General features: G+C 46.8%; 1 protein-coding gene across 1 annotated transcript in view; it reads left to right on the top strand.

Moving 5' to 3' along the window:
* The window catches only part of LOC119962324 (protein mono-ADP-ribosyltransferase PARP14-like), a 111,458-nt gene that overhangs the window by 59,016 nt on the left and 25,763 nt on the right, over positions 1-26,679 (top strand). Inside the window, 7 exon segments of the mRNA XM_038790305.1 lie at positions 3,162-3,274; positions 4,990-5,113; positions 13,547-13,566; positions 13,568-13,598; positions 13,644-13,735; positions 14,702-14,918; positions 23,308-23,487. Coding sequence (XP_038646233.1) covers positions 3,162-3,274; positions 4,990-5,113; positions 13,547-13,566; positions 13,568-13,598; positions 13,644-13,735; positions 14,702-14,918; positions 23,308-23,487 — 777 coding nt within the window.

Below are 26,679 nucleotides of genomic sequence, written 5' to 3' on the forward strand. Positions count from 1 at the left end.
AGGGAGCGCCACCACCTGGAAGTTCCCAGCCAAGCAGTACACCATTGGCCACAATCTTGAGAGTACCCTCGCCACCCGTGGGATCAGCGGCGTGGGCATAGAATCTCACAACAATCGAGAAAGATGATTCTCACCAGCGAGATCCCTTTCCCCTAATTTTTCCCGCCCTTCGCTGGCGGCATCACGCCACGAGGTTCCACAAGGGCTTGAACCTCATTTGAATACATTTCAATTAATTTAAATGTCATTCTCCCTCTCCACCATATGATGCTCCTCATGAGACCGTTAAACCTTGCTGACGTGAAGTCATGCTGACAAGGTTTATAACAGGTAGGGCCAGGCGTGAGGCTGTCGAGGGGATCTCTTTGGGTGGTGGGGTGGCGCAGAGGTACATACAGACCCTGAGAAAGTATGGCACAGGTTCGCATTACCAGGTTGCCAATGCCTGGCAGTGCTAGGAGGCAATGTCAGGGGAGGGCCCAATGGTGGGGAGAGGGGGAGAGTGTCGCTTCCATGTGGGGTGTCTGGGGGGGGGGGGGTGGTTGGTAGGGGGTGTGGAGGAGTATGTCCACAATGAATGTTAAGGAAGGGATGCTAGGAGTCAGCTTTAGGGGGTTGTAGGTGCCTGGAGTGAATATCGGTGTTGGGGGGACGGGTTGGGGGAGGGGTGTGGTGTGTGGCATGGGTGAATGTCGGGGGTGGGGGGGGGGGGGGGGGGCAGGCGTGAAGTCGGGAAAGGGGTGGGGGGAAACCGCTGCCCGAGACCTTTGCGATGTGTCCTGAAACGGTAATGTGAGAAGGAAGAGCAGTAAGAAATCCCAGGGTTATTGTAGCCTGGTCCCCATTACAGTGCTGGTCATGGCGTCATTTAAGGAGCCTGTTCCCAGTTCTGAGAGTCTTGCCCCTCCAGAGTGATGGCATAAACCACGCCTACTCCCTTGCTTTGGTAAAATGGCTCAAGACGGTAGCGAAAACTGGCCTGTTCAATTGAAGAGTGCCATGTCAGTCTTCAGTGAGATTCCGGCACTTTGCCAACCTCTCGTAAGATTCCCGCTAGATCCCACCGTTCCGTCACTGTCACTGGGTCAAATCCTGGAACTTCCGTTCCTAACAACACTGTTGGTGTAACTTACACCACATGGAGCCAGCACAGTTCAAGATGGCAGCTCACCATCACCATCTTCTCAAGGGCAATTATAGATTGTCAATAAATGCTGACCTCGCCAGCAATATCCACGTCCCAAGAATGAATAAAGAGAATCATCTGGTTGTTCAGCTTTAGTGTTGTCAGTCAATAATAATTTGTTTCTTGCCCAATACATGCACACTTACTGCAACTGCTGTCAATAACAATTGTGTTTAAACACTCAGACAAATTTTACACAGCCCAACTCAGACAGACAAATTTTTGTATCCTCACAATCTGGCTGTGATTAAACTACTGAACAGAGACAGGAGATGAACGTAGAGGCCAGGTGGTCTGTATGGCTCGATCCTTTGATAGAGTCTGATTGCCTAACATTACCTCCTCGGTATCTTCAGTTTCCATATTAGGACATTTTGTCGATATATCGCACTGGATAAAGTGTAGCATATTGACACCGCACAAGTCATGAGCTCCATTGCCTGGTAATCACTGCTCAATGCTCACTAATAAATGGTGAGAAGAGGTTCCAAATTAGGTTTCCTTGAGTTGTGAAACTGTGATAGCATCAGTAAATGGGACTCACATAACTGAAGGCTATAGGGCAGGATTTTCAAAGTGTATTCGAGAACCCAATACCCCCGATAAATCGCCAAATGCTGATACTGTCTCACCACTGTGTTAAACATGCAAAATTATTCGTAAAATAAATCTCTTAATTTGGTAGGATATAAGCTCGGCACCAATGATTCCAGGAAAGGGAGCTGCTCTGCTTGATCCTACTGGCAAAGGCAGTCATCAGCCATGTTGGGTCCTGCCACTTCCTTGCTGAAGAGAATAGGCAGCATATCAGAAGATCACAGCAAATACATGGTTGGGGATGAGCGCAGCAGGACTAGAGTGCATGTTGCGGTGCAATTACGAATAACTTTCAGTGTCACAAGAGAAACTTATCTTTGGCTCGGGGTGAACCAACAGCTCCAGATTACATGCATCAGATTGTTCAGGTTCACCATAATCGGCTTTAAAAACCACATTCCACAATGCTCCAGTTCTTTCACGGCGGCTTAATGGGTCATTAAATGGTCCCACATTAAACCGCACCAGCCATTTCAAACTGGCACCAGAGGTGTCGGAATCTTGAGAAGACAGGTATTTTCAAATCGCACCCTCACCAGTGTGGTGATATGCATCACTGTAAGTACACAAGGGGTTAATGTGGATACATTAGGACTAAGTAAACACTAGAGGGAGCACCAGAGATATCATGACATGCAGACATACAGCTAATGAACACTAGAATAGGACACGACCAATGGGCAGTCAAGACACCCAGAGGTGACACTACCACAAAGGGGCTATCCATATAAAAGAACAGGGCACACAAGCCCTTCCTCTTTTCCACAGGCGACACTCAGAGAGGCAGGGGCAGATCGGAAGCAATCTCACCCACCGCATGGTTTAGAGCAGTGACTGGTTAGTTAGACTGACGTTACTACAGCAAGATCAGCAGGAGAGTCGAACTCAGTAGGAGAATTGTTAACTATTCAATAAAGTGTTCAACCTTCTCCAAGTCTGAACCTTCCTTTGTCAGAGTATACATCAAGGAAGCAGCTTATGCTACATAAAGAGCATAACACAACAACCAGCTCCTGACCACTTGAGCATTTGGCGTCCAGCCAGTGATGCTGCCTGGACTTGTTAATAGAGATGCCATCCCACACAAAACATAAATATAAATATAGTACAGGACACAGTTTGGCAAGTGATCTCAGTTTGATTAATGCACTTTTATCCTGTAGGTCAAATCAGTAAATAATTACTGCAGTTGATGTTTAACAAGTTTTAAATGGCAATCAATCTGCATATCATAATAATAACTAGACGAACGAGCTTTCAAATTAGTACCCGCAGTGTGTGTGATACTGGTGATAAAAGTCAATAATTTGAATAGTGATTTAGATCCTTGTCTGGCTTCATTTAAATTTAATTTTGCGGCAACATTTACCTTCTGCAGGATTGGGAGGAATAAAACCACAGGAAGCTATTGAAAGCATGTTGACTGGATTCGGAAATCATTTATCACAAGATAAACAATCAGCTATCAGACTAATCTACATTGTTGCCTTTTGAACGTAAAGTGTACGATGTTTTTTATGATGTCATCCAACAAAAATCACAACAGGTAAGAGGAGCTAGAACATTTACAGCATTGTAATGAAATGCAGGCAATGCAACATTTAAAATGAAGTGTGGAAAACGTGCACATTCCTTTCCTGCCTCTCACTGGCAAGAATATACGCCCACCCCAAATAAGTCATTCGGACCCAATCTAGTATTTTAACCTAATGGTGATGAATTTAGTAATTTCAGAGATATTGTATCTTATGTATTTGGTGTAGTAAAGGGTTAACACCTGGGTTAGTGCATATGACTGCTGCAGCCATTTTAAAAAAATCTTGGTTTGTAAGGCAGCCAGGCTTTGTGGCTACACGTGGTGCAATTAAAGCATCGTAAAAGTTTGGGCTAATGGATTTTTATTTATATTAAGAGGGTTCCTGCGGAGTAGTTAATTGGAGACATTGTGTTCAGCTCAGCAAGGTGATGCAGTTAATGGGAGGAGCCATGGGTTGAAGTAGTCGGGTGTTGAGATTCGGTTTTAGTTCTTTTGGATGGAAGGTGAGTTGCGAAGATTTCTGAAGAAATGCAGGCAGAGATTCTGCAGTGTTCTAACAGGGTGTCAAGTCTCTTTCTTCAAAGCAGTCTCAAAAGATCTCTCTTTCTCAAAGTGGGCATCTCAAAGTGGACATCTCAAGACATCTCTATACAGCAAGTATCCCTGAGCGTTAACAGTATTTAAAAGTGGATTGGGATCTGAGATGGTTTTGTTGTTTGAGTAGAAGTAAAGATAGCAGTTAAGGGTTATTGTGTCACTGTATTGAATAGCATTTTGTAAGGGATAATTGCACACTATTTCCTTGTCTGATGTTAAAGATATTTTAATATTGTGTTAGTAATAAAGTTTGTTTCAATATATCACATCCCTATTTCCTTGTGAAATCACTCCTGAAGCGAGGTATCCTTTCCTCACAGTCTGACAAAATCAAAATAAAATATTTGGGTTCTGTCCAGTATCCTAGCCACTCTTGGGGTTCTGGTCCGGGATTAGAAACAAGAAAAAAGAAAATTGCTTATTGTCACAAGTAGGCTTCAAATTAAGTTACTGTGAAAAGTCCCTAGTCGCCACATTTCAGCACCTGTTCGGGAAGGCTGATACGGGAATTGAACCGTGCTGCTGGCCTGCCTTGGTCTGCTTTCAAGCCAGCGATTTAGCCCTGTGCTTATAGTACTAGGGCTTGATTGGAAGAGAACTGATGGCTTTTTTGTCAGGCCTAGGCTTACAGGAATAGCCAGGGACTGAGGAGGCCCTAGCAAGGTACATTTTTAACACATTTTTCAAATCCATGATAGATTAAGAGGATCAGAAGTGTTTCTCTGGGCCTCCCAAGGAAATTTTGATTCTCCCCTCCTTGCTTCCTTTCATAGCTCAGATTCCTTGTGGCAGCAGTCATTCCTTCTGGGACCCTCAGTGACACCATTGTGCCACCTGACTTTAATCGGCATATCGGTCAGGAAGTTAGTAAGGCCTAGCCATTTAGGTCAACCACTTCCCAATGGACCAGTTGTTCACTTTGCCATCTGTGGGTTAAAATTGAGTCATGTGCTTCAATTGGTGGAAGCCCGGGAATAGGCTGAATGGCGAGTCCCTTGGTTCAACCAAAGTGCATATGGAAAGAAAGAAAAGGATCCGAAAAATACTGAATGCTCAAATGTTTTCCTTTCAGCTGGTGAACTCCATCGAACTAAACATTGGCAAAGTGAAAGTGATGGCTGTTAAAGGTGACATCACAGAAGAACAGACTGACGCGATCGTAAACTGCACAAATATCGAACTTGACCGTTGCAAGGGTGAGTGCAAATGTTTGCTCGCACTTCAGTTTTCTAACAACTGCTTGTGTCATTAGTGACCCGTAAAACATCCAAAGGTATTTCACGGGAGTATTATAATAACATAACAAATAGCAGTAGGATTGGGTCATAGGGCCCATCAGGTTTTCGAAGTAGCTTTGAGAAAGCGTGTCAAAAATGCATTCAAGCCAGTTTTCTGGCAGTGCCACCTAGGTAGTGCCACCTGGGCACCCTGGCTGTACTACCTGTGTGCCAGCCTGGCATTTCCAGAATGCATAGGTGGCACTGCCATGCTGGCAAGGGCATTGCCAAGGTGCCAGGCTGGGAGTGCCCAGCTGCCAACCTGTGCTCGTGGTGAGGATCGGGCCTGGGGGTGCCTGCCCATGTGTGGTGGCGTGCGGGGGCCCCGATGACCCCCGACAGGCGAATTGGGACATTGGGGGGGGGGGGGGGGGGGGGGGGGGGGGGGGGGGGGGGGGGGGGGGGGGGGTGGGGGGGGGTTTGCGGGGGAGTTGTGATCGGAGTGCCATTTAAAAATGGCATCCTGATCCCTTCCTGCACTGAGGATACGGCTTGTCTGAGCTCCTCAGTGCCGGAAATGCAGCTAAGTGTGACCTCGGTGGGGCATTCCTGCCGGGGTATGAAAACAAGACAGAATGCTGATAAATAGCCGGGTCTTTCACTGCGCTGCAAGCGCTGGGAATGACCCTGTTAATCCTGCCCAGAACGGCACTTCTGTTTTATTTTGGTTAGATTGCGCCCAAAATTACATTATCAAAAATCATCAAACATAATTTTTAAAAATATATTTTTATTCCCCTCCTTTTTCACATTTTCTCCCAAATTTACACTCACCAACAATAAACAATAATCAGTAACAAATATGCCAATCCCACATCAATAACAACAAACCCATCCTCCCAAACCCCAAACATTAGCCCGCATGTTCACATAAACAATGAGAAAAAGGAATCAGGAATCACCCATAGTCGCCATTAACACACACAGCCCCCTCCCCCCAACTCTCCCACCCACCCGTCCCAACTAATGTTCGATGTTCCAGTCCTTGAAAGTGCATAATGAATAATGCCTGTGAATTGTAGAACCACTCCATCCTTCCCCTCAGTTCAAACTTAACCTTCTCAAGAGTCAAGAATTCCAACAGGTCCCCACGCCATGCCAGGGCACAGGGTGGAGAGGTTGCTCTTCAACCCATCAGAATCCGCTTTCGGGCGATCAATGAGGCTACAACATCTGCCTCCGCACCTGTTTCCAACCCCGGCTGGTCCGACACCCTGAATATGGCCTCCCGAGGGCCCGGGTCCAGTTTCATGTGCACCACTTTAGAGATTACCATAAAAACCTCCTTCCAGTAATCCTCCAGTTTTGGACAGGACCAAAACATATGAACATGATTTGCGGGGCCCCCCTAAACACACACATCTTCTACCCCTTCAAAGAATCGGCTCATCCTTGCTCAAGTGAGGTGTGCTCTGTATACCACCTTCAGCTGTATCAGCCCCATCCACATGTATGAGGTGGAGGCATTCACTCTCCGGAGCACCTCACACCTGAACCCCTCATCCGTATCCTCTCCCAACTCTTCTTCCCACTTTGCTTTGATCCCTTCCAGTGGTGCCTTCTCCTCTTCCAAAATAGCTCCGTAAACCGCCGACACTACCCCCTTCTCCAGTCCCCATGTCGTCAGCAGCCCCTGTCGTCAGCACCTCCTCCAGCAATGTGAAGACCGGCTCCACCGGGAAGCTCTGTATCTCCTTTCTGGCAAATTCTGAAACCTGCATGTATCTAAACACTTTCCCCTGCTCCAGCCCATACTTTGCTTCCAGCTCCTTCAATCCTGCAAATCGACCCCGAAGAAACAAATCTTTCAGTGTCTTAATCCACTTGTCCCATTTCCGAAAATTTCCATACCACTTCCCTGGCTCAAATCTGTGGTTCCCCCGAATCGGCATTTCCCTTGACCCTGCCCCCAACCAGAATTGTTGGCGAAACTGCCTCCAAATTCTCAATGAAGCTATTAATATCGGACTCCCTGAGCATTTCCCTGGGGCCATCGGGAGCGGCGCTGTTGCTAGTGCTTTCAATCCCGACCCATTGAACAAACTCTCCTCCATTCTGACCTACTGGGAATCAACCCCTCTGACCCAGCTCCGCACCTTCTCCACATTCGCTGCCCAGTAGGGCAAGGGGCTGTTTAGCTCACAGGGCTAATCGCTGGCTTTGAAAGCAGACCAAAGCAAGCCAGCAGCACGGTTCGATTCCCGTAACAGCCTCCCCGAACAGGCGCCGGAATGTGGCGACTAGGGGCTTTTCACAGTAACTTCATTTGAAGCCTACTCGTGACAATAAGCGATTTTCATTTCATTTTAGTAATAATACATCAGGTACGGGAGACCCAAACCCCCTGGCTGCCTTAGAACATAGAACTTACAGTGCAGAAGGAGGCCATTCGGCCCATCGAGTCTGCACTGACCCACGTAAGCCCTCACTTCCACCCTATCCCCGTAACCCAATAACCCCTCCTAACCATTTTTGGTCACTAAGGGCAATATATCATGGCCAATCCACCTAACCTGCACGTATTTGGACTGTGGGAGGAAACCGGAGGAAACCCACGCAGACAGGGGGAGAACGTGCAGACTCTGTACAGACAGTGACCCAGCAGGGAATTGAACCTGGGACCCTGGCGCTGTGAAGCCACAGTGCCTTCCACTTGTGCTACAGTGCTGCTCTCCCCTCTGTAGCAGCACCTTTCTAACTCTGGCCACCTTCCCTCCCTATATGAACAAAGTCATCATTCCTTCAATCTTTCTGAAAAATGCCTTTGGCAGGAAAATCGGCAGGCATTGGAACATGAATAGAAATCGCGGCAACACGTTTATTTTAACCGCCTGCACCCGACCCGCCAGTGACAGAGGGAGATCATCAAATTGTAAAATATTTTACAGGCACATTAACAAAATAGGAAGGCTGGGGTAGGAATAGGGTCATTAAGGGATAGACAGAATAATAGCACAAATAACGAAAGTTGACAGGAATATTAAATAATAATGTTGCTTTGGTGTTTACCGGAGAGGAACAGGACCATGAATGATGAGATGAGCAGTGAAATTAGTGCATTCAAAATAAGCAAGGGTATGTATTGAATAAACAAAATATTCAAAGAGGATAACGCCTGATAGATAACACCCACATTTTTTTTAAAACTCAGGAAGATTTAGCAGGTGTATTACTATACTTATTTAATAATTTATTAACAAAAGAGAGTGGTGCCAGAGGGCTGATGCATAGCTAACCTGAATATTATAGTTAGGTCCAATTAGCTCAGATAGTCAAAGTGTGGTGCTAATAACACTATTGTCATGATGTATTGAGGCATAAAATGATCAGAGGGTTAGATAGGGGGACAGCGAGAGCCTTCTCCGCGGATGTGGAGGTGGGCTAGCAAGAGGGGACATAGCCTTAAATTGAGGGGTAATAGATATAGGACAGAGGTCAGAGTGGGTTTTTACGCAAAGAGTGGTGAGGCCGTGGAATGCCCTATCTGCAACAGTAGTGAACCACGCCCAACATTGAAGGGCATTTAAAAATTTATTGGATAAGCATATGGATGATAAGGGCATAGTGTAGGGTAGATGGCCTTTAAGTTTTTTCCATGTCGGTGCAACATCGAGGGCCGAAGGGCCTGTACCTGCGCTGTATCGTTCTATGTTCTATGTTCTATGTTAATTGTATCAATGGCGGTTAAGCTGTACCACTGGAGGGCATTGATTGGATGGTTACTGAGTGTATATAAAGAGACATGTATGACACACGGCTGAGCCAAGCTAGGAGGTACATACTTGTAATGATTCACTCGGTGAATAAATCTATACCTGGGAATATTTGTTCTGTTTTTTCCTGCGCTGATTGACTATCAGGTATATATCACAATCCCTTTACTTGGCTATCAAGAGTATAACACAGTCCACCGTACTATTGCTTTCTACCCTTTTACTTGGTGAATCACATCATTCATTTCAGTTTTTTAGCCTTTTTTTTTTTTGCAAAGAGACTGGAGTAGAAGAATGAATAAAAGTCTGCGACAATTTTTACAGGTCTTTGGTGAGATGACACCTGGAATACTGTGGGTCTCCATATCTAAGGAAGGATATATATGCCAGTAAAGAGACTGATTCTGGGGGTGAAAGGGTTGTTCTGTGAGGAAAGGCTGACAATACGTTGGGCCTATAATCTCTGGAGTCTAGAAGATTGAGAGATGATCTCATCAAGATTCTGAAGGGGCTTGATAGAGTAGACATTCGAGAAGTTGTTTTCCTGGCTGGGGTATCTGGAACGCAGGGGCACAATCTCAGAATAAGGGGACGGCCATTTAGGATTGAGATGAGGAGAAATGTCTTGCGCTGAAGAGGTAGACTTGTGAAAGTCTCTCCCTCAGAAGATAACAGATGTGCCATTGTTGAATGCAGTAAGAAGTCTTACAACACCAGGTTAAAGTCCAACAGGTTTGTTGGAATCACTAGCTTTCGGAGCACAGCTCCTTCAGCATTCACTTTAAACTAATATAATGTGTCTGTCTTAACTATGGAAGATGCGAGAACAGTGCTGGAAGTTGTGGGAAATCAAATGTCTAATGAGAGTGCTGGACTTAAAGGATTTATTTTGAGGAAAGAATAAAATACTGGATAAATTCATGAGATTAAAAGTCAATCCAGTAGGGCTGGTTTAGCACACTGGGCTAAATCGCTGGCTTTTAAAGGCAGACCAAGGCGGGCCAGCAGCACAATTCAATTCCCGTACCAGGCTCCCCGAACAGGTGCTGGAATGTGGCGACTAGGGGCTTTTCACAGTAACTTCATTTGAAGCCTACTTGTGACAATAAGCAATAACATTTATTCCCTGGACCTGATGGCGTACTTTCTTGAGTTTTAAAGAGTTGCTGAAGAAATAGTGCAAGTCCAGGTTTTATCTTTCAGAATTCTCTATACTCTGTCCAACTCTCAGATTACTGTGCGGGAATCTATAAAGTAGTGTATTTTATGCTTCTATTTCTTAGTCCCACCCATACTGATTCTAAATCCTAATCCCTTGCATTCAGCTCCTTTCTCACTGTGCAGTTTAAGATTTCCTATTTCCATAGAGGGGAGTGCAGCGAAGGTTCAGCAGACAGATCCCTGGGATGGCAGGATTGTCATATGAGGAGGATTGGATTGACTGGGCTTGTATCAGCTGGAATTAGAAGAATGCGAGGAGATCTAATTGAAATGTGTAAACTCCTGACAGGGCTAGGCAGACAAGATCAGCGATGTTATTTCTCTGTCTGGGGGTGGTCAAGAACAAGGGGTCAGAGTCTCTGCATAAATGTGTAGGCTATTTTAGGACTGAGGTGAGGATAAATTTCTTCACTATGGCGGGTAGGGAAACCTGTGTAACTTTCTACCACAGAAGGCTGTGGAGGAACAAAGCACTCAATATATTTAAGATGGAAATAGATGGATTTCGCAACTGTAAATGTGTCAAGGGGTATGGGGAGAGTGCTGGAGTATGGTGTTGGGATAGAGGATCAGCCATGGGCAGCACGGTAGCACAGTGGTTAGCACAGTTGCTTCACAGCTCCAGGGTCCCAGGTTCAATTCCCGGCTTGGGTCACTCTCTGTGTGGAGTCTGAACATTCTCCCCTTGTCTGTGTGGGTCTCCTCCGGGTGCTCCGGTTTTCCTCCCACAGTCCAAAGATGTGCAGGTTAGGTGGATTGGCCATGCTAAATTGCCTTTAGTGTCCACAAAGGTGGGGTGAGGTACTGGGTTACGGGGATAAGGTGGAGGCTGTGGGCTTGGGTTGGGTGCTCTTTCCAAGGGCCAGTGCAGACTCGATGGCCAAATGGCCTCCTTCTTCACTGTAATCCCATGATTCTATGATCAAGTTGAATGGTGGAGCAGGCTGCTCATACTGGATGGCTATTCTCTACGTTTCTATGTTTCTATCAGGGCTACTCCACCTCTTTTCCATTTCCATCTTCTCAGACTCAAATACCTTCAAATATCTAGTTCCCAACCTTGATCAGAAAGGTCATGTCATAGATCAAACTCATGTATCTCTATTTGGGACATGAATTGTTATTGCCGTTAATTCAAGCACATTGTATTATTTACAGGCCCGCAGCAGCTTCCTGAGCCAGCTCCTCCCCGGCGACCCCCGTGGAGCACATTTGAAGTGCCAGCCCGCACCCTCCCTTTCCTCCATGCCCACCCGGGACCCTTTCCGGCAGCGTTGGGCCTTTCCCAGTGTGAATGTTAGCCTGGCTGCCCGTTAATTGGCTAACCAGTGTGAAATCGTGTTCCGGGGCTGATCAAGGCCGGAAGAGCATTTCCTGCTGGCTTCCGGGTCTGCTGAGTGCGCGCGCCCAATGGGCGAAAAATTCAGGCCTTTGTATTTTCAGACTAAACCTTCCCTCCCCCTTATTAGTTTAAAGCTCTATCTCTCCTCCCTGTTGTTTGATTTGCCAGGATAGTGTTTCCAGCCCACTTTAAGTTGAGTCCACCTCAATGGAGCAACTTCCTCTTTCCCTCAACTGATGAAATCTGGTGAATTACATCCCTCTTTCAGCCATATATTTAAGCTTCTAATCTGTTTGTCCCTGTGTACTTTGCCTGCAGCTCAGGTATCTTTGAGGTTTTGTTTTTTTAACTTTGTGACTAAGCTCCTCAAACTCTCTCAGCAGCATCTTATTCATAGTTCTACCCATGTCATTGGTTCCTATATGGACCACGACAGCTGGATCATTCCTTTCCCACTTACAAGTTTTTCTCCAGCCCAGTCAGACATTGTCCAGTCCTTGACCCTGTCACTGGACAGGCAACAAAACCTTGATGGCTCCCATTATGGATGCAGAGAACAGGAGAATCCCTTGATTATATTGTCCGCTACTGTTTGTTTTACACAGAGCCATTTATGGAGATACGGGGACAGATGACCTAAAGGTTGGTCAAAGAGAAATGCTTTATTGAGGTATGTCTTAAAGAGAGAAGAGAAAGCTGGAGAGGTGGTGGTGGTTAGGGAGAGAGGACAACGGTAAGGAAAGAGGACAACCGAAGTTTGGGCCCCTGGCCGAATGATTGAAAGTGGGAATGTGCAAGATGTCCGAATTGCAAAAATGATGGAGGGCAGTGGTACTGGAGGAGATCACAGGGATAGGGAGGGATTAAGCCGTAGAGGAATTTGAAAAGTAGGATAAGCTGTATGTGCAGCAGGATAAGGTCACTTTTCACCCTTCTTAATTTTTTCTCTCACCAACCCACCCAAAACATCCCCTGTTGATCGTTGAGGGTATCGAGCCCTCTAAGTCAGATGAGATTGCGGCCAACTGATTCAGCCTGGCAAATTATCATGTGAAATAATGTCTGAAAGAATTTGTTTTCAGAGACCCATTTACAGTTCAACACCATGGCAGAATCTTAAAATATGTTTTCAGCTGTTTTCATAGAATTTACAGTGCAGAAGGAGGCCATTCGGCCCATCGAGTCTGCACCGGCTCTTGGAAAGAGCACCCCAACCAAGCCCACACCTCCACCCCACCCCCACCACCCAGCAACCCCACCCAACACTAAAGGCTATTTTGGACACTAAGGGCAATTTAGCATGGCCAATCCACCTAACCTGCACATCTTTGGACTGTGGGAGGAAACCGGAGCACCCGGAGGAAACCCACGCACACACGGGGAGGATGTGCAGACTCCGCACAGACAGGGCCCAAGCTGGGAATTGAACCTGGACCCTGGAGCTGTGAAGCAATTGTGCTAACCACTATGCTACCATGCTGCCCTAAACTGTGAAGACTTTGAAGTTTTGAACTGTGAAGACATTGAAGTGGGTAATTGCTTTCATAGATAGCCTATTATATACTTATTCATTTTCTCCCTTCCAAATCCTTGCTCGGGCCCAGCTTCAAGGGCACCCACCTTCTGTAACTTGCCAATTGTGTATTGTTGTCTGTAAGTGAGTGAGTGTTGGTAGGTATGAGGAATTCACAGCCATCCTCACCTGATGTCCAGACAAGCACACTTCCAGCAGGTACCACAGCAAAGTGATCAGGAGTGGCATCACTGACCATTTTTTCTCCCTGCCGAACCTTTGAGGCAAAAGTTTGCGAAAATCAGTGCACTAGAACCAAGCCACCTACACTTCAGGGTACTTCTGACTTTCTGGAGAGAGAATGGAAAAAAAGTGGATTCACCCCCTCATTGGAAATGCTGTCAGATAAAAAGGTCATATCAACACAGCAAACCTGCCATGGTAAAACAGCATGGTGGCCTTTAGATACATTGTGGATCTGCTGAAATTTACAGATCTACAGTACAAACGTTGTAAAATGGAAATGCCTTTCAGCATCAATAACTAACTTCTCTAACTTGCAGGGGTTTCTGGTGCTATTTTAAAAAGCAGCCGGCCAATCAGTGGTGGATGAGTGTAATCAAACTGGGTGAGTAACTGAGGCCATTTTTCTCGATCTAGACATGGACAAATGCAAGCTCAGAATGAACTTTATTTTAGGAGGAAGGATAATGATTTGGGCAATCATTCGTCTGGACGTAATGGGTGCAAAGGTAAATCTAGTGCCATCCCAAAGTTCAGAAAGTATAAGGAGACTCATTCAAAGGCACTCAGTGTCTGATCGAGGGACCTGGCAACAGAAAGTAGGGGCAGCACAGAAGGACATTTCCTTTGCCCTTGCTATCGCAGCCCTCATCCCACCTCTCCCTCAACCCCAACCTGCGTCAGATTGAGATCCCATCCACTGTTGATGTGATCAGGTTTTGGTCCAGAAAGGCATTTAGGGGTAGGGGAGAGCCCTGATGCATGTGGGAGGAGTGAAGGTGCCTGTGTTGGGGGGTGGGGGGGTGGGGGGGGGGCGTGGCTGGGGTGCAACCCGATGTTTGCGTTGTGGGGGGAGGGGCTGCCCATTTGTTTGATCTGTAAGGGAGGGGGGCGGTGTTTGCATTGTGGGGGGTACCCTGACATTTGCATTGTGATGGGGGGGGTGTGTCCTGGTGCTTGCGGCGGGGGTGGGGATCCCGATGTCCATGTGGGAGGGGGGGGTGGGAGGATTGCCTTATACTTAAGCTAGAGATAGGGGTTCCCTTCTGGCGTCGCCCGATTCTTACCTCCCCTTTGAAAATGCATGGAGTGTTGTTCAATACGGCTAGAAAAGCCAGCTACGAAGCCTGAGAATGTCACTCTGGTTTTCTCACCTGACACAACACTCTGCGCATTTTGGGGAAGATTCCTCCCACCGTGTACAGCCATTGAGTTAGTTAAATGTATCTCCTGTTGACTGTATTATTGTTTCAACATTTAATAAACATCCATTTTACTTCAAATCATCACGAAGACATCTGGGACATCATTCTCTGGCTTTCAAATCTTTCCTCACATTGTGCCAAATTGAAAATTACCGTTGAGAGCAGGTATTTCAAATTTCCCCTTCTGTGATTCGGAATAGCCTGGAGTTTACCCTCAGCTAAACTCTTAATGCCACCAACAAGATGTTGGATTGTTGACAATGGGAGTAGTTTTCCTTTCAGACAGATTTTTCTTTTCATTCTGACATAGGAGTCCAAAGCAACGATAGTGTTACGAACACAACAGCGGGAAATCTTAAAGTAAAACACATCCTACATTTGGCGGGCTGGATGAAAGCAAACAATACGAAGAGATCTGTTGGCAACGTTCTGAAGAAATGTGAAAGCCTAAAAATAAGTTCAGTTTCTTTCCCAGCATTAGGAACAGGTAGGTTTTAGTACAATGTGTGTGTGATATATTGAGTACCTTATGTTTTATGGAATGTATAGTGTATATAGTGCAATAACGATCGGGTCAGAATATTGCACATCCCACGACAAAACAAGTTTGATAGACAGTTTTCCATTAATTCCACTCAGCTTCCTATTGACCGTGGGTTTGCTTTTCTTACCTGCAGATTTGAGCAAGTCATTTATAAGGTAACCCTTCCTCACTGTCGAGACACACAACCAAGTTCTGTCAACAGTTGGGAGGCACGGTGGCTCAGTGGTTAGCACTGCAGCCTCACAGCTCCAGGGTCCTGAGTTCAATTCCGGCCCCGGGTGACTGTCTGTGTGGAGTTTGCACTTTCTCCCCGTGTGTGCGTGGGTTTCCTCCGGGTGCTCCGGTTTCCTCCCACAGTCCAAAGATGCACAGGTTAGGTGGATTGGCCATGTTAGATTGCCCCTCAGTAGTGGCCAAGCTAAATTAGCGGTGGGGTTTCTGGGTTATGGGGATAGGGTGGAGGTGTGGGCTTAAGTAGGGTTCTCTTTCTGAGAGCCAGTGCAGACTCGATGGGCCAAATGGCCTCCTTCTGCACTGCAGGGATTCTATGAGTTCTCGGCTCATGACGAATATCCATGAGGGAGAGAATCAGCCTCTCCGAAAAGTCTTTTTTTCAATTAACAAAACATATCTGGGTCATGAGAAGACCTGCTACCCATAAAAATGGCCACAAAATGGTCAAATTCTCACAGGAACCCAGTTGGTTCATTTATACCCTTTAATTAAGTAAACATGCAGTACCTCCACAGTTGATCTTTGTGCCACCCCGGCTTCCACACAAACATGGTTGATTCCTAACTGCCCTCTGAAGTGGCTCAACAAGTTTCTTGATTCCATGAAACAATGAAATAATGAGGCGGCGTCACGGTAGCACAGTGGTTAGCTGCTGTTTCACAGCGCCAGGGTCCCAGGTTCGATTCCCAGCTTGGATCACTGACTGAAATGAAAATGAAAATCGCTTATTGTCACAAGTAGGCTTCAAATGAAGTTACTGTCTGTGCGGAGTCTGTACATTCTCCTCGTCTCTGTGTGGGTTTCCTCTGGGTGCTCCGGTTTCCTCCCACAGTCCTAAAAGACGTGCTGTTAGGTGGATTGGGCATTCTGAATTCTCCCTCCAGGCGCCCGAGTATGGCGACTAGTGGATTTTCACAGTAACTTAATTGCAGTGTTAATGTAAGCCTACTTGTGACAATAAAGATTAGTATTATAACCTTTAGAAAGGAACAAACTGTGAAAATTGGCACTAGGTTATGACCTGGACATCAAACTAGGACACAACAGAGGCCCACCCAGCCCAGTCAACCCTTCAAAGTCAAAGAACAAAGAAAAGAAAATTACAGCACAGGAACAGGCCCTTCGGCCCTCCCAGCCTGCGCCGATCCAGATCCTTTATCTAAACCTGTCACCTATTTTCTACTGCCTACATCCCTCTGTTCCCCGCCCGTTCATATATCTGTCTAGATGCATCTTAAATTATGCTATCGTGCCCGCCTCTACCACCTCCACTGCCAAGGGGTTCCAGGCACCCACCACCCTCTGCGTAAAAAACTTTCTACGCACATCTCCCTTAAACTTTCCCCCTCTTACCTTGAAATCGTGACCCCCTTCTAATTGACACCCCCGATCTTGGAAAAAACTTGTTGCTATCCACCCTGTCCATACCTCTCATAATTTTGTAGATCTCAATCAGGTCCCCCCTCAACCTCCGTCTTTCCAACAAAACAATCCTAATCTACTCAACCTTTCTTCATAGCTAGCACCCTCCATACCAGGCAACATCCTGGTGAACCTCCTCTGCACCCTCTCTAAAGTATCCACATCCTTCTGGTATTGTGGCGACCAGAACTGCACGCAGTATTCCAAATGTTGCCTAAGTCCTCCACATTAATAAGTCTGTGCTAGTTCCGAATATGGGAGAGATGTCTCATGGATTAGATAAGCAACAGCCCAACATAGTCAGACATACAGAATCACATTCATCGGCCAACATCTCAGTTTCCTCCATCACCATACCTATGCCTCACCTAGCCCACCAATTGTTCATTTCATTGGATCACCAAAGATTAATAGAATACCTGATGAACTTTGAAATTATGAAGGATTTTGATTGGATAAACAGAGGAAAAAAAGCTATTTGTTCTCTTTGTAAATTGATAGATTTAAGGTCATCTCCAAAGGAAAACTAGTGGGTAACCCGTGTCACTTCGATCGGAGAGATCTGATGGAACGCCTCTCCGAGGTCAGTTTTCCCACTGGCTGGCTTCCCTGCTGTCGAGAACTGGCCCATTGAGAACTGGCCCAATCTTAATGAGCTGATAAGCCACTTTCAGTCCATTCAAATTTGATCCTATCCCTTTTCTTTAAATCTGGGTAAAATAGTGATTCACAATCGGAAATTAATTTGTGTCCTCTCTAAAGTGACTGCCTCAGCGAATAACAGAAGGGCTAGCATTAAATTAGTCAAAGGAAACTATCCAAAATAGAGAAATAAGGATAATGTGGGGTTTTAAAATCCCAGTTTTATTTTGGTTTCTTTTTGGGTGGCCTGTCAACTTTCTCCAGGACTCTGCAGCCCTGACACACTTGATACCGGCAAGATCATCTTTGAAGCCGGCCCATTACTTTAAGGTAATGTGGTCCATTAGCTATAAATTAAAACAATCAGACTTTCATTATTTAGTAAGGGAAGTGCCCAGCATTTAAAAATGTTCACCCATAACAAGTGTGATGTCTATATTTAAAAAATATTATAAGTTAATTTTCAGGATGTGGGTGTCGCTGGTTAAGCCAACATTTATTGCTCATCCCTAGTTACCTTTGAGAAGGTGATGGTGAGCAGCCTTCTTGAACCGCTGCCGTCCCTGAGGTGTAGGTACACCCACAGTGCTGCTAGGGAGGGAATGCCAGGATTTTGACCCAGCAACAGTGGAAGAACTGCAATATATTTCCAAGTCAGGATGGTGAGTGACTTGGAGGGGAACCTCCAGGTGGTGGTGTTACGTAACCCCGAACAAGTGGGGCCTCACGGTAGCATGGTGGTTAGCATCAATGCTTCACAGCTCCAGGGTCCCAGGTTCGATTCCCGGCTGGGTCACTGTCTGTGTGGAGTCTGCACGTCCTCCCCCTGTGTGCGTGGGTTTCCTCCGGGTGCTCCGGTTTCCTCCCACAGTCCAAAGATGTGCAGGTTAGGTGGATTGGCCATGCTAAATTGCCCGTAGTGTAAGGTTAATGGGGGGATTGTTGGGTTATGGGTATACGGGTTACGTGGGTTTAAGTAGGGTGATCATTGTTCGGCACAACATCGAGGGCCGAAGGGCCTGTTCTGTGCTGTACTGTTCTATGTTCTATGTTCTAAGTGCACGGTCAGTTCCAGCCCCACACTCCCCGGAGTCACAACACAAGTCAATTAACCAATCATTCTGATAGAAATTCCTGAACTCTTTGCCCCTTGGCTGCCCAATAATTACAGTCACCAGACATGCAACTTTAAACATGATTACTGTTTATTTACACCAAGAACTATCATGGAAAATGCACTAAATACAATGGATAACAACAAGCTAATACCTACTTCCCCTTTAACAGTCCCGCCCTCTACCCACATTCACAAAATTCTCGGACTCTGGGGATATGTCCCCATGCCGACGTGGGAACGGTGGTGCTTTCCGCCAGAACAACTGGCACAAAATGGCCACCAATTCACTGTTTTGATGGGGGTTAGCAGGACAACAACGTAGAGCACCCGGTTCGAGCTGCCGATACGTTCCAGAGAATTGCCGGGTCCGTAGCTGCGCATGCACACGGCGGCGGCCTGCAGTGGCCACGGCATGCTTCATGGTGGAGTCCGCTCGTGGACCTGGCCCTCAAAATAGTCCCCGATTTTGGCCGGCCCGCGCACCCGGACCGCCCCACCACAGTGCACCCAGCCCCGAATTATGTCCACCCCCTGCCCATGGATCAGCCCTCTTCCGACTGTGGCGGCGCTGGACTGAGTTCCCGACGGATGAAACCACACGTGTCCCGTGCCATTGGGAACTCGGCTGGTCGGGGGCAGAGCATTGGCGGTGGGGGGGGGGGGGGGGGGGGGGGGTGTCCCTCCGGCAATGGCCTGAGGCAAACGATACGTGACGTGCACGCCGGTTTGGAGGGGGCGGTGCATCACGAAAGCGCCGCCGCCCCCAATTTGGTTGGCAACTGTGATTTTCCGGCCGTTCGCCAAACGCAATTTCGACATCGCCGACTGGAGAATCCAGCGCTTTATTTCTCACCAAACTGAACCTTCACACGTGGGAGCTGCTTAAGTGCGCCAGACAAGACTGGTGTGCCCTCTCGGCATCATCCACCTCTACATCTTTTGCTGCAAGCCTCCTTCTTAACTCCATATTCTCTCTTTCTATGTCACTGACATCCACTTTACTCATTCTGTTTCTCTCCTCTAAATCTGCGCGGAGCGTCCTGAGAACCTCCTCTGTGCCTCGCAATTGTGCCAAACAGGACACGATTGCCATCAGCTTACGTGCTTTACCTAGATTCCTTTTGTGAATTGCGCTCAGGTCCTCCCACCAAGTATGTCCTATACGCCGGGGCCTGTTTCCTCATTCGAACAGAATTCGCTCCAAAGGGGCCATCCCTTCCCTTTGAGGTACTTTCTGATCTCTTTTTCCCAAACGGGACACGTTCCTACTCTGCTGCTGGTCGCTGCGACCACGAATTCCTGGGGGTGCATGAGGCGTTCCATTGCCTGCATGGCCATCTCTCCTATCTTAATGCTCTCCCTTAAATTTAGAACAAGTGATGCTGAGGCGGTGTTACAAAATATGGGTACGGCTTTCGCTAATTTCCGAAGGATAAACACCCGACAGTTTTTTCGCAACAAATCTTTAGGTTTTACCTTATAACCCTGTTAGTTACGCATGCAAAAACACACTTCTGAATTGTGAGGATTGATGTGAACTACTTGAACACTTGTGGTTTTTCTTTTCCCAATTGGATTTCTGATTCAAATTGCTGGTTTCTCTCGGAGTGGGGGGGGGCACTTCTAGTTGAGTCCCATCTGAGTCACCACTAAATGTTGCTCGTTCTGGTGAGTGTGCTTTACACTCAATTGGCTCTGTTTTATTCCTTAGCTCTAGAGTCGCCAGGTATCCTTATGATACCGGCACGAGGTTCAAGTTCAAGTTCAGATCAATGACTCAATACACCAGTTAGTAAGGTTCAATTAAACACATTTATTATTACACAGTAAATCGATACTCATGCAACTGATACTAACGGACTAATCTATTCCTACCACTATAAGCCAATACTTATCTTCGATAAGGGAACACACTGGATCAGAGAACAATGGTCTCTTGTTCTGTCCTGAGACTGCAGGCTTCCCAGTTGGTATGGGCTAAGGGGTCAGGAGTGTCTATTCTCGTAGCTTGCGTTGGTTGGACACTTACTTGTCGGTGTAGCTGTTGGCCAGGCCTCTCCTTCTCACGTTCAAGTTCTTAGCAAGCTGCTGCAAAGGTGTTCTGCTGGGAGGGCCGGCTAAGAGAGCTAACTGGACTTGGGATCTGTCCTTTATAGGTCACAGGGGCTTCGCGCCCATCTGGGCAGACCCTATACCTGCTTGCAAGCGATTGGACCTCATACCAATCGATTGGTTTGAATTCCCCAATACTGGGGCTGTTTCCAGATCGCTGGGCGGTTCTTGGGGCTGTTTGTAACTTATTGTCCGGGACTCCTGCTGGTGCCTAAGAGTCTGGCTTGACCTTTGTTATTCGTGATTGTGTCCATTGTGCCCGGGAATCACCGGGAATCGCTCAATTAATATGCGCAACTGTTAGTTTCAGTGCTGTCTGGTTTCTTTGCAGACAGAATACACAGGGAGATTCTGCAGCCTGCCTGTTTTCCTTACATTGTCCTGTTTTCCCTGCATGCATTTCAATTCTCCATTTTGTGTCGGGCAGTGGCCAACTTCGGTGGCTATAGGCTTGTGCATAGATTCATCCAGGCTCTCTGCCAGGACATATCTGGAGAAAAATGGAGAAGTGAGGATAGCGGGTCTTTTCCTGGGCTATTGCAGTGAGATCAGATCCAATCACTATCTGTTACCAGGCAGCACACAGCCTTCTAGGCCAATTCATTGGCCAACAGCCAAATTAATCAAACCAGGTCCCAGCCAATCTCTGTCGTTGGTGCTGGTCAGTGTGAATTGAATTGAATCTGCTTGAATTGATTGCACAGGCCAAAGAGAATAAACAGGAACAAACAGGAAGGACACTTACAGTGTTTCCAGGTATGTGCCGCTTTTGTCCTTCTGGATGGTAGTGGCCATGGATTTGCAAGGTGCTGTCTAAGGAGCCTTGGCAAGTTCCTGCGGTATATCTTGTCGCTGGTACACATAGCTACCACTATTCATCAGTGGTGGAAGGTCTGAATGTTTGTGGAAGGAGGAGCAATCCAGTAAGCTGCTTTGTCCTGGATGATGTTGAGTTTCTTGAGTTTGTCGGGGCTGCACTCATCCAGGAAAGTAGAGAGTATTCCATTACACTCTTGACTTGTGCCTTATATATGGTGGGTAGGCTTTGAGGAGTCAGGAGGTGAGTTACTTACCACAGTATTCCTAGCCTTTAACCTGCTCTGGTGGCCACAATATTAATATGGTTAGTGCAGTTCAGTTTCTGGTCAATAGCAACCCCCAGGATGTTGATAGCAGGGGATTCAGCGATGGTAATGCCATTGAATGTCAAGGGGCAATGATTATATAACCTCTTGTTGGAGATGGTCATTGTCTGGCACTTTTGTGGCGCAAATATTACTTGTCAGCCCAAGCCTGGATATTATTCAGATCTTGCTGGACATGGACTGCTTCAGTATCTGAGGAACTGCGAATGGTGCTGAACATTATGCAGTCATCAGCAAACATCCCCACTTCTAACCTTATGGTAGAAGGATGGTCATTGATGAAACAGCTGAAGATGATTGAGCCTAGCGCACTGCCTCTTACAAAGCGAACTCTTCAAAGATGTCCTGAAGCTGAGATGATTGACATTTAATCACCGCAACCAACGTCCTTAGTGCTAGGTATGACTCCAACCAGTGGAGCAAAAACATTTGCATTTATCGATCTCCTATCACTACCACAATACATCCCAAAGTGCTTTACAACCAGTGAAGCTAATGACCGGGAGTCTCAGAAATTGCGGCTAAGTCTTGACGCCGGCCTAAACACTGGAGTGTTTCACGGTGGCATCAACAGCTTTAGCTCACTGGGCTAAATCGCTGGCTTTTAAAGCAGACCAAGGCAGGCCAGCAGCACGGTTCAATTCCCGGTCCAGCCTCCCCGAACAGGCCCCGGAATGTGGCGACTAGGGGCTTTTCACAGTAACTTCATTTGAAGCCTACTTGTGACAATAAGCCCACAGGGGGCCAGCATGGCATTGGAATACTGCACGCAACACCGGCACCGATAGGTGGCCCTGCACTTCGGCCGCGGGTCCGCGCATTCCGCGCCGGGCCCACACAACATGGCGGAGCCACACAGCCCGGAAGAAGGTAGACCCCCAGATCGTGCGCAGAATCTAATCCCCCCCACCAGGATGGTCACCGCGCCTGCGGGAACTCGGCCGTTCGACCATGGAGAATCGCTGTGGGGGTCCCTTTAAACGGCCCCCGACCGGCCGGTCGCCGGAGAATCGCATCCCGCTGTCGGACCGACGTCGCGGGCCGTCCCGGCGTCCACTCCGATTATTGGCTAAACATCATGTGGCCCAATAGTTAGAACTAAACATAGTCAGATTTGAATTATTGACCACGAATAATTTCCCTGCACTTCTTCAAATAGTGGCACGTTCGTTAAGCATCTCAATTGAGAGATGGTACCTTAATCAGGCTAGCACTCCCTTGGTATAGCAATGGCACCTAGTCTAATTGTGGTGCTCAGATCCTGGCGTGGTATTTGAAACTCCTGGACTCACGAATGAGCATGCTATCAGCTGGCAAATGGCCCTATCGTGATATTGTTGAGATATTATTCCGTCCTCCCGTCCCCCACCGCTCCCACCACTGCTTGCTGTCACTCACTTCTTACGTGTGAAGAACGGTTACCTGCAAAGTACTGCAAGTTAATTACCGTCAGTGAAATTATACCCCATTAAAGAAGTAGCCATTTAAAATGAGGATGAGGGGAAAAATTGAAGTAAGAATTGAAAATAAAAATGCAACAGCAATAATTGACAGCAAAGCAGTATAGTTAAGTATATTGTATTTTTGTTACCTTACACCCTTTCTTTTGTGGAACTTTGTCATTGCACTCTATTTAACCGCACAAATCTTTTTTGTTCAGGTAAAGGAAAGCGGAATCCTAGTGATATTGCAAATGCCCTCCTGGATGCAATAAGTGATTACGTGGTAGACTTTGTTCAACCTTCCCTCTCTGTGATAAGGATTATCTTGTTCAATCCACTATTGATGGTTCCATTTCGCCAATGTATGGAGCAGCGTTTCAGGACTTTACAGACTGTGGGTGAGGATCTATTTCTGCACGATACTCCCGCAGATGTTTTCTATGATCGCGAAACCCAGTTCAGTAATTGCCCTTAATTTGCGCCGTTAACATCAGGCTGTTCCATGTCAGCCTCATTCGTTCTTGGTTCACATATGTCATTACCTCGGGGAAGGAACCATGGGGCCTGTGTAATACTCGCATTTGCTGTATTAGCCATTTTTGCCATAACAACAACTTCTATTTATATAGCACCTTGTTTGTCCTAAAAAGAAATCCTGGGCAGCACGGTGGAGCAGTAGTTAGCACTGGGACTGCGGCGCTGAGGACCCAGGTTCGAATCCCGGCCCTGAGTCACTGTCTGTGTGGAGTTTGCACATTCTCCCCGTGTCTGCGTGGGTTTCACACCCAGAACCCCAAAATGGGCAGGTTAGGTGGAATTGGCCACGCTAAATTTCCCCTTAATTGGAAAAAAAAATAATTGGGTAAACTTTTTAAAAATCCCATGGTATTTCACAGGAGCATTAGCAAGCAAACTTTGTCACAAAACCACAAAAAAGATATTAGGGCAGACGTCCATGGCTTGGCCAAATACGTAGGTTTTGAGGAATCTCTTAAATTATGTTAGGAAATTGTGATAATATGAAAATTAAGGAAATTGAGTAATTGGGAATGAGTTCTGTCTGTTTTTAGACACTATTTAAAAATGGAAACTGTGCAGTGGTAGAGAAAGTTTAGAGGGTTGATCCTTTTGATGTGTTGATATGCCTAGCAACACTGTTAAACAGATATTTACCTAAGAAAAGTTGGTAACAATCGGGAATAGAATGTCAAGGGTTCAAGTAAAAATGTTAGACGTTCAAAGGAGGATATGATGCATGAATTTCACAATTGCACCCTAAAAGGTGTACTCATGAATTGAAGGTAATTAAGTTGACTTCTGAGGAGCTTAGTTCAGATAAGGGAAGATCAAAGGCAAAACAGCATATTCACCAAAGAGAAGGAATTGATGGATGTTGAGTCTGGAGAAGGGTGTGTAGATAGCCTGGGTCACATTGAGATCCAAACAGACGAGGTGTTGGGTGTCTTGAAAAATATTAAGGTGGATAAGTCCCCAGGACCTGATGGGATCTATCCCAGAATACTGAAGGAGGCAAGAGAGGAAATTGCTGCGGCCTTAACAGAAATCTTTGGATCCTCACTGTCTTCAGGTGATGTCCCGGAGGACTGGAGAATAGCCAATGTTGTTCCTTTGTTTAAGAAGGGTAGCAATGATAATCCAGGGAACTACAGGCCAGTGAGCCTTACGTCAGTGGCAGGGAAATTACTGGAGAGAATTCTTCGAGATAGGATCTACTCCCATTTGGAAGCAAGTGGACGTATTAGCGAGAAGCAGCACGGTTTTGTGAAGGGGAGGTCGTGTCTCACTAACTTGAAGGAGTTTTTGAGGATGTCACAAAGATGGTTGATGCAGGTAGGGCAGTGGATGTTGTCTATATGGACTTTAGTAAGGCCTTTGACAAGGTCCCTCATGGCAGACTGGTACAAAAGTCACACGGGATCAGAGTTGAGCTGGCAAGATGGATGCTGAACTGGCTAGGTCATAGAAGGCAGAGAGTAGCAATGGAACGGTGCTTTTCTGATTGGAGGGCTGTGACTAGTGGTGTCCCGCACAGATCAGTGCTGGGACCTTTGCTGTTCGTAGTATATATAAATGATTTGGAAGAAAATGTAACTGGTCTGATTAGTAAGTTTGCGGACGACAAAAAGGTTGGTGGAATTGCAGATAGTAATGAGGAATGTCAGAGGATATAGCAGGATTTAGATTGTTTGGAAACTTGGGCAGAGAGATGGCAGATGGAGTTTAATCTGGACAAATGTGAGGTAATGCATTTTGGAAGGTCTAATACAGGTAGGGAATATACAGTGAATGGTAGAACCCTCAAGAGTATTGACAGTCAGAGAGATCTAGGTATACAAGTCTACAGGTCACTGAAAGGGGCAACACAGGTAGTCAAGAAGGCATATGGCATATTGGCCGGGGCATTGAGTATAAAAATTGGCAAGTCATGTTGCAGCTGTTTGGACCTTAGTTAGGCCACACTTGGAGTATCGTGTTCAATTCTGGTTGCCACACTACCAGAAGGATCTGGAGGCTTTAGAGAGGGTGCAGAAGAGATTTACCAGGATGTTGCCTGGTATGGAGGGCATTAGCTGTGAGGAGCGTTTGAATAAACATGGTTTGTTCTCACTGGAACAACGGAGGTTGAGGGGCGACCTGATAGAGGTCTACAAAATTATGAGGGGCATAGACCGAGTGGATGGTCAGAGACTTTTTCCCAGGGTGGAGGGGTCAATTACTAGGGGGCATAGGTTTATGGTGCGAGGGGCAAGGTTTAGAGGAGATGTATGAGGCAAGTTTTTTACAGAGGGTAGTGGGTGCCTGGAACTTGCTTTCAGAGGAGGTGGTGGAAGCAGGGACGATAGTGACGTTCAAGGGGCTTCTTGACAAATACATGAATAGGATGGGAATAGAGGTATACGGACCCCGGAAGTGTAGAAGATTTTAGTTTAGACGGGCATCATGGTCGGTGCAGGCTTGGAGGGCCGAAGGGCCTGTTCCTGTGCTGTACTTTTCTTTGTTCTTTCTTTATCAGGTGCAATTTCCACTCCATGGAAGACAGCTGTTTAGAGACCATGACCCCAGTAAGCAGTGGCTGCAGAAAAGCCTGTTGATAATTGTCTTCCCGAAGTAAAAACCAATTCCAAAAGATATAGGTGCCTGGTTTGGCAACTATTACTGAATTTTGCCTGTCGTTTAAAACTTACAGGATGTTGTCTGCGGAGGATTAGCTCAGTAAAATACTGTCCAGCTTCCATACAGCCCCCAGCACTTCAGGTTCAGAGGCCCGGCAGGCGCACGGAGGTGGCCTGCAGCAGCTGTGCCGTGCTCCATGGCGGACTCAACCCGCGGACCTGGACTGCCAAGGTAGTGTCCCCCATCGGACGGTTGCGTGTCCCAGACCACCAGCCCACAATGCACCCAGCCCCGAATGAAGCCCCCCCCCTGCCCGCCGATCGGCCCTCTCCCGACTATGGCGGCAGCCGTCACACGAGATTCCCGGACGGTGTGAGCACACGTAACCCACCCTGTCGGGAATTCGGCCGGTCTGGGATGGAGCATCTCTGAGAGCGCTTCAGGCAATGGCCTGA

Source organism: Scyliorhinus canicula, chromosome 2 (genome assembly GCF_902713615.1).
Source record: "Scyliorhinus canicula chromosome 2, sScyCan1.1, whole genome shotgun sequence".
In the NCBI taxonomy this organism is placed as follows: domain Eukaryota; kingdom Metazoa; phylum Chordata; class Chondrichthyes; order Carcharhiniformes; family Scyliorhinidae; genus Scyliorhinus; species Scyliorhinus canicula.